The 9,279-nt window shown below is 35.9% G+C and overlaps 1 protein-coding gene across 5 annotated transcripts in view; it reads left to right on the top strand.

Annotated features, from left to right (window-relative positions):
- Positions 1-9,279, top strand: part of CTNND2 (catenin (cadherin-associated protein), delta 2) — a 694,597-nt gene that overhangs the window by 308,134 nt on the left and 377,184 nt on the right. For all 5 annotated transcript variants that reach the window (XM_012650021.1, XM_012650019.1, XM_012650020.1 and 2 more), the window contains one exon: positions 6,819-7,074. In XM_012650021.1, coding sequence (XP_012505475.1) covers positions 6,819-7,074 — 256 coding nt within the window. The remainder of the gene's footprint in view (positions 1-6,818; positions 7,075-9,279) is intronic.

Raw genomic sequence — 9,279 nt, 5'->3', positions numbered from 1 at the left:
AGAAATGAATATATCAGGAGCATAGCATAGATTACACTCAACATGGAAATGCTTATTTTTACAGAATAAAAAGGGTCACAGGACCTATGTTTCCAAATCCACCAGGTTCCGGGGTGTGTCCCTGAATTTCAGGGCCTTAACCAGGAAATTGAGCACTTAAGCTTCTTTGGAGTTTCTTTTTAGGTTTCTTGTTTGGATGCATAAAGAACATCATACACCTTTTATGCCATAACCACATAGTGCCAAGTATTTGATGTAAAGTCATTTAGTGCTTAAGTAGGGGAGCAAATTTTTTCCACAACTGATTCTGTTCATCAGCAAACTAGTCCTTGCTCTCAGCTCTAGCTCCTTGTTGTGGAGCCTCCTGTGAAGCCATGTGAATAACGCATCCCACCTGGCTCTCTAGACACAGGGAACCAGGAAACCTGCTCAGGTGGCCCCATGCAGCCTCTCCTTCCTGTTTGTCTCTCTCTCTGGTCCTGTGACAAGTTTGCTCAGTCCTCTCCTTCCACCCGAGGTAAAAAAGAGTGAGTCCGCCATGGAAATGTTAGCATTCTTCACCCACCTGCCCCATTTCCACTTGTATGAGAAAGTCTAATCAACAGCCTTCATCGGGCTCCTTTCCGTCTTTAGCTGAAGGAGATTTTGCTACATTCCTCTCTGAGGAAGAAGCCAAAGAAAATGATGATACAGATTCTGAGGAATATTAAAATGGAGCGAATTATTTCTAGACAATAGGGATTTAACCAGGTACACTGTACATCACATTAATTTTTAGTCTTCTTTGGCATTTCTGCAAGCATATTACTTTAAAATGTACACGGCGTAGTAACTGGACATACCCTCACTTCTGGTACCCAGCAGTTTAGAACGGGGTAGAACACGCAGGCTTTGCCTAAATTTTCATCCCAGCTCTGCCCACCGTTCACCTTACTGCTCATGGGTGAAACAGTGAGGGTGGTGTTAGTAACAATAACACCTGCCACATAGGCCGTCACGAGCATTAGGTAAGGTAGTACGTTTAAGCTCCTAACACGGTGGCTGGCACAACAGGAAGCTGTAAATAAATATAGCATTTATTATCATCTTTTCTTCATATGTAGGCAACATAAGCCTCCCCATTAAAATTTGAAGATATGATTGGAATGTTTAAAAAGCATGACTGTATCATCATCCTCATCATCCATCATGACTCCCAATTCACACACTTTAAATTAGAGGGAAACCAAAATGTACAGCATTAAATATACCTATAAATATGTATAAATGCATATCTGTGTAGGACTAAATGTGGATTCTTTTGATTTCCATTTTATCTATCCACTTATTTACATTTTAATTTTTATACCAAATTCTACCAATCTCCTTGAGTCCATTATACTGCGCATAGCTGTAACATTAATAGAAACGGTAACTATTACTGATGATTAAACAAGATCCTATTTTCAGTAATCACTAGTTGAATTTTTTCTACTAATTTATATTGTGAACACCTAATGAAGAGCTTACATTTTTAAATTATTTGAGAGATATAACAATAAGAAAACTGTGAAAATTGTTTGAGAGGGTTTTACATAATTTTCTCTTTCAAATACATCTACAATATATTCATAGACGTGATCTCACTTTCAGTTTGAGAACCAGCGTTGTAGGTATGTTTGGCCTGTACCGATGTGTTCAACGCCTTCTTTTCCAATAAAAGCAGTGAAAGCAGCACCAACATCAATGACAATGATTCCATTACTACGAATAATCATGCATTAAATGTCTCTCCCCACAAAGATGATAATATATGAAGTTAAAAGATTACGTTAAATTTACCCTCAAATATTTTCCCATTGGGGTTAGCGTGGATCAGCCTGTGCCGAGTGCAGACTATTGGAACACGTTCATAATGCAGTTCTTTATGACACTGCTGGGAATATGTGGAATTGGGTGCTAAAGATGCCTAATCCCTAAAATAATGGGGTTGAACTCTCTTTAAGAAGGTATAGGCCATGTTCTTTTTTTTTTTTTTTATTTTAGCATATTATGGGGGTACAGATGTTTAGGTAGGCCATGTTCTTGGACCCATTGTCACCTATGCCATTCTTTTTGAGCTTGCAGAGAGGACATTCTTACCTTATTATATGCTTATTTTGTATTTATGTAACATATGTAAATAGGTTTTATGTTTTCATATTTATCTTTATACATATGTATAAAAGCAAAGATAAATAATACAGAAAAAAAACTAATCTTTTTTTGTCCTCTTTGTTGAAGTCTACTTTATATTCCCCCCACCAAGTTTCTTATTATTTGCCCAGATTCTTACATTTTATTCTATTCTCTTTTTTTCTGTTGTAAGTAAATAATGCACGTAATCATCTATCATAAAGCAGGATGTTTCCTTTTATTAAAAATGGATGCCTCTTCCCCTCTTCCAAACAAATATAACACATAGAACATGTCTTCATTTTTCTTTATAAACTAGCCCTTTATTTGTATAGCTCTACAGAAAACAAACAGATAATTTTATCAACAGCGTAGGTGTCTGTCGAAGTATCAAGTCAGCTGCTGAAGAGGCTACTTGTTAAATCTCCCAAAGAGACCAGTGGTACAGTTCATTGAGTTCTAAGAGCTTAGTGAAGGGAGAAGGGGCTGTTTGCAGAGCAGGTGAGACGAGAGAGGAGTGTGTTTACAGAGCTGATGAAGCACCTTCCCCTTCAAATGTTTGCCATGAGTAGCCTCAATTGGATGGAGTGATCCTACAAGGAGGACGATTTGGTCAACTGAGCTGTAAAACTCAAATAAGAAAAAATGTTCAATAGGACAGAAGTTAAGGGAAAAGTCGCATTAAAGGACAGTCTTTTAATATCGTGACCAATATTCACATATCCATATTCATGGGAAGCCATGATTTGCATATGTCACATTACGGTCTGAATAGGGCAAAAAAGGAGACATGAGCCCTGAATCCGTACAGTGCTTCATCCTGATGCCATAAGTATAATCCCCTTTTCTGATACCAGGTGATTTCAACATTGTGAATGGTAATAATAACAGCAATAGCTCATTTATTTAACATTTTCTACATACTAGTTATTTAACGCTTTTCATGCCTTTAAAGTAAACAATGATCCCATGTGGCTATTTTATATATGCTTCAAAGAGACTAAGGCGTTAAATTGTTACATTACTGGTGGTTGATTTGCGATCTCTTAGATTCTCACACATTTTCTTGTGTATGTTTATATAACCTATTCTCTAGTGTGTTTTTCTCTCCATTTGTATTGATATTTTACATTATTTTTATTGTCTTGATTAGTCTAATTTATTTTAATATAGCAGTGGCAATGTGAAATCCGATTTTATATTTTGAAGTTCTCATCATCTATCTTATTTATTGTGACCTAAAAGAAGTTTAAACCACGGATTCAGTATTGATACTTCTGAAGGGCCATTCATCAAGGCCAAAAGGAGGATGGATTGTGGTTGTGATGTTTTTTTAATATGATCATCCTCAAATTTGTTGGCCCATTTTAGATTTCATATCCCTACCTCTTTTTTCATAATAATGGTATCACTGATTAAGATTCAAAACACTTTAAAATAAAAATAATTTAATTGTATGTATTGCTAGTCTTTAATTTTCCTAGAAATGAACAAAGTTAGAGTTTTTTTGGCATAGTTTTTTCTCTTTTTCTGCAGATCTCAGTAAATTCGGTTTAATGAGAAATAATGTAAATTAGTTAATATACCAATTTCTAATAACTTTTTCAATATAATATTGTCTGTTACTTCCTATTATGAACCCATCTCTTCTGTGTACCTTTAGAACACATTTTCCTTAATTTTAGGCCTCTCATCATTTTTCTAAGTTTTCTCACCATATTCGGTAATTCACTAATAGACATCTTGGAGGTTTTAAACCTGGTGCCATAGCCATGATGCTTATAAGTATAAACTCTAGAAACCAGCTTCAAGGGCTTGAATTCCTTTTTTACCAGATATCAGTAGACCTCTGGCAAGTTACTCAATCTCTCTGTGCCTCGGTTTCTTTTCTGTAAAGTGAGAATGACATGTTTACTCTCTTATAGTGTTGTTGGGGTAAACATGAGTTCATACAAATAAAGCACTTAAAACACTGCCCAGCACGCAGAAGCAGCTATATTGTCTGACACCCAGTAGGAAGGACCTTTTGCTCTGATATGCCATTTGTACAAACCCCTTGTCTAACCCCGTTAATTTATAATTGCTAATGGTAATAATAATAGTCATAGCTCATTTGTTTAAAATTGTTTTCGTATTAGGTATTTCATGCTTTCCCTGCATTTAAATCAAACAATGATCCCATGAGCCCATTTCATTCTCTTCGATAACATTGAAACGGGAGGTTGGAGAGCTCAGTTACTAACTTGTCCAATGCCAAGAACTGACCGAAAGGCCAGGACAGGAACCCAGTTCTCTAACTCAGAAGCCAGGCTCTGAATGTGACCCCTATTTTCCTCAAAAAGACCAAAATAAAATACAACTAGCATTCATAAACTTTGCTCAACCTTTTCTTCATTCTCACATACTGAGATGTTGCCTTCCTGTTTCTGCTTAATTAATTGAATTTCGCACCTTATTTTCACATTTTGAACTAACTCCCTTTATATTATTCACAATTTTTTGTCTGCTACATGGCAGTGTTTTTCTTAAATTCCTCCTCTCTTGTTATATTCATTTAATTTATGGTCCCTTGAGAGTTTTCTCTTGTGGGTAGTCACATCGTTCCCTTACTTATCCTATTTTTTTTTAACAAAACTGTTTCTCTAGATTTCAGTATTGTTTCCTGATCTCTGCCACTTTATCCTTCTTTCCTGTTAATCATTGTATCGAATGTATTAGTAATGAATAATTTTGTATAGAAAAAGTTCTTTTCTGAAAACCATTTTTGGCAAGATTAAATGTTGATATTTTTATTTCCTAAATGGAAAAAAAATTGCACATGTGTGAAAAATGTCAGATGTACTTAGTTTTCTCCTTTTGCCCTTGATTTTCTGGCTAGCTTATCGCAACTCTTGTAGAATTGTTTTTACCCCTGTACACTTGTTCTTCCAAGAGCAAGTTTATGTGCTGCCTAAATGTTAAACCCCTTTAACCATAATATAAGGCATATTGTTTATAAATTTTAAAATGTGAGTTTTAATTAGACATGCTAGTAATATTTTGGAGGAAATATAAATCCTTAAGAATTTGCATTAAGACATAAAGCAGATATTTTTATTGTGCAATTAATGCTTATTCTAATCTGATTGTTTTGAGACTTAACACATGAGGGCAACCCTTTATTTCAAAATACGGCTCCTCTGGAAATACATACAGCTTGTGTTTAGAAAAGTTTTCTTAAATATGTTTCTATTTTTCCAGTTTGCACTGTGTCCCAGAACTTACTTACCTAATTTTGGTTATTATAAGATGAAGTATTGAAAGTTCATTGGAAAGAGAAGCCATGAGCTCTTAATGAACAGTCCTCAGTATTAGAATGTATTCCTCTGGTTCACTTTGCAACTTTTTGTCATTTTGACACAATTTCCTTAGCCTCTGTTAACAATTATTTTCTCAATCTGGCATAATTTCTTTTGTGTTTGATTTGGCATATGTCCCGTAATGTAAATTAAGTCCTATCATCATCCACTCAGAAATGCTCAGAGAGTTAGAGTGGTGGAGTGTGAGTTATATTTGGAACCTAATTCCATATAGAGCACTCATGACATAAATGGTCACGTCCAGACACTGGCTATATGTGGGTATATTCTGATATATAGTACCAGAAAGCAAGTGAGCTGTCTGCTATTGATCATGGCTAACAGTTGTTAGAGCAGTTAATAACTGGTCATGTTCTATTGATACGAAAGATGCTATTTTCATTGTATATGTCAACCAAACCTTAGATGTCAAATATGTTTTGAGAACTGGATAAAAATAATGACACGAAATGATCTAAAAAGAATCCAGGAAGGAAACAAAAAATTGAAATACAGTTTGAAAATAGTCAAAGTGATTTTAGTAACTGGTGTAAAATCTTTTCAAAATAATTTAGACACATTGAAAAGATGCAAATACTTTTGGAAAAGCCAAGTCAGCTCCTTATTTTGTCTGCCTTGCAGTTGGGCTGATTTTTGCCTTCTCCTCCCTTCACCAAGTGTATTTGCTCCTATGACAGCTTTACTTGAAAAAGAGGCATGTAAAAATCTTTGGGAGTTAGTGTGCACAAACTAGAACAGGCTTGCATTGAATGTTCTAGCACTAACTATGGAAGTGTGAACCCCACCCCACCCCCACGCTCACACTCCTGCACACCTTTTCTTATTTTCTTCTATTCAGGAAAATTAACTACATTACTAAATTTGTTTTACACCCTTAATAAAGTTAATGCAACGTCACCTGAACACATTTTGAACTTTTTCAACTTGAACAATAAGGAACTAACTTTCCATGCCTCCTTACAAAATATTTCCTATACACTTCTGGGTTTTCCTTTTACACAGAGTTTGTATTTCAGACGAACACACCTTCTTTTGGATGTTGGTGAGGAACATTCGTGCAACAGGTGCATTTCCCCCCACCCCGTACCTCAAGGGTTTATTCTGGAAATAGCAAGCTAATTGCCATTTTACTGGATAACATTGAATATATTGGTTCAGATATGATGGATTAATTTTTTTTATTCTTTCAAACCCCTATTTTTTGTGTGTAATTCCCCCTCACCCCCTCCCCCTGCCTAGACCTGGTTAACCGATTCTGTGAGCAGGTCCTCAACTTTTTGCTTTGTCCCTACTTTCCTGTCCTAGCCCCATCTTCCCCCGGTGTCGACTCCGTCCCCTTGCAGCGCACAGGCAGCCAGCACGGCCCCCAGAATGCCGCCGCGGCCACCTTCCAGAGGGCCAGCTACGCCGCCGGCCCGGCCTCCGGTTACGCGGACCCCTACCGACAGCTGCAGTATTGCCCCTCCGTCGAGTCTCCGTACAGCAAGTCCGGCCCTGCGCTCCCGCCCGAAGGCACCTTGGCCAGATCCCCGTCCATCGATAGTATTCAGAAAGATCCCAGGTGGGTAAAACCCTTTTTCTTTTCCCTATGATGTCTAAAGAGGTTTCCTGACCTCTTCAGGCATTTGTTATTTATTTATTTTTTTAACATCACGTTGCATTCATGTCACTGGCTGAGTGTGAGAGAATTAGCTTTCCTTGGGTTTTGTAATGTTTTGTTCAATTTGGAGGATGGGTATTTACGATGAATCTCCAGTATCTTCTTTGGTTCAACACCAAAAATTAAAGATGATCTTTTGATCAGAGAGAGTATCTGCGGGTGCTTGCAGTTCAGCTATTTGGTAAGACGTAGGAGAGACTGAGACCTCTTTAATGCAGTGGAAACTACAGATTGAAGATGACATCATTCGACTTCAAATATTATGGTCTGCGTATTTTATTGTCGCAGTGGAACCATGCTTTGTCACCATATGTATTTCTGTTACCAGATTGTAAAGGGGTACACCTACGAAGTTATTCTAAAACTGAAAATTTAGACGTTCCATATTTCTTTCATTTCTCTATGTCTGAAAACAAACACTAGGATGAGGTTGTCTGGGGAGTGATAAAAACTTGAAGATAATGTATTAAAGAAATTGTTACTGAGGTGTGTTTCTTTTTCACTTTCTTTATTCCAACAGTGGCAAGGACTGAAGTTGGGCTTGAGTCCTCCTAGAGTTAAATGATGTTAGACTCAGCCATTGGATTTATGCTGATAGAGTCCCATAAATATATATCTACATCTGTGAATACTACAGATAAATGTCAGATTTCTGGAAGGGCAGGTGGCTTGATGCTGGTGGTGTAATCAAAATTCGTCCCAAGGAATTTTCACCGATAGAGCACACAACTTCCTGTGTACTGTATTGAGACCATTGCATAGATTCTTTTGCAAAAAGAAATCACTTCTGCAAACATAAAAGGCAAAATGGGATCATTTTACAGTATTTCTTTGAGATAGCTACTTTAGCACAGTTCTAAACCTGTTTGGAGGTTCCACATTTAATATTGCATTTAGTATAACCTCTACTGTAAAAGTGAATTGTAGTAAGTGTTTACTGTTAAATACTAAAAATCAGAAGTATACTTACATTTACAATGCACAGTGTCCTGGTTATCTAGGTTTTCAATCTCAACAGCAGTCTTTATAATCTTGGTCCTGAAATCTGCCCCAAATCCTTAAGTATTCTTGGTATGTACAGCTAGAATATTCTTCAGAAAACACCTCAACATGCTCTATTCTTAAATGATTTTTCTTGACATGCTGCTGAAAATGTATAGAAATAGAATAATAGTAAACTCTTAAGAAATGCTAAAATAGAAGCATACGTAATGGAATTGGCATTGCTTGCATTTAACCTTGTATATTTGAGAATAAACATTTTATCTCTGATGGAAAGGTTTTAAATTTTCATATTAAGGGAATTTGGCTGAATAAGAAACCAAATTTATGTTTCTGTAGCTTCAGCCTAGCCTCTGTGTTTTATACTGTGTATTAAATGCACTTTATTTTACTAAATGACATATCCTTTCCATTTTATATCACTGTCATTTTCATAGCCTTTTTCCTTCTCTCAGTATATTGTCATGGCTCTTACCTTTTCCAGTTATGGATTATGTCACTTATATTTATTGAGTGTCCAATATAAACCAAAAGAGAAAAACACTGATAAGAAATGTTAGAGGGAAAACAGAATATCGGCCACTAGTATTTTGTATGTGTTAAATTTATATGCAAATCAGTGTTATGTGAATTACAAGTTCAGTATATTCAAGAATACTATGCTTTGGCCATAAATATGTGTTAATTCTGAAAAATCGATACCGTTATTCTAAGCTCAGACCTACAGAAAAAATAAACAAATCCAGTTCTGGAGCCAGAACTGGATTGTTGTGGCTTAATATAAAAGAGACTAATTACCTGGTATCATATGAAATATATGGAGTATAAAAAACAATGATGCCTTTCTTATAGGGTTTTCTTAAAGGAATATGTTCAAAGTGTTCTCATTTAGTGGAAAGATATGCCAAATTTGAAATTCAAGTTCAAAATATATTACTTCTTTTAAGATAAGATTTTTGTATTTTCCTTCAAATAATGAGTTTTGATTCTTCCTAGGTGAATATTGCTAGACTAGTGTGTTTAACTTCTAGGACTTATAATACAATTATTTATTTTGGCAGTATGGCTTATGATGTAAATTTTTTCAGTCTTTTGACTTCTTTT

The sequence above is a fragment of the Propithecus coquereli genome, unplaced genomic scaffold (genome assembly GCF_000956105.1).
Source record: "Propithecus coquereli isolate 6110/MARCELLA unplaced genomic scaffold, Pcoq_1.0 Scaffold309, whole genome shotgun sequence".
NCBI classification, from domain to species: Eukaryota; Metazoa; Chordata; class Mammalia; order Primates; family Indriidae; genus Propithecus; species Propithecus coquereli.
Note: the sequence above shows the minus strand (reverse complement) of the source record. Positions and strands in the feature narration are given on the sequence as shown.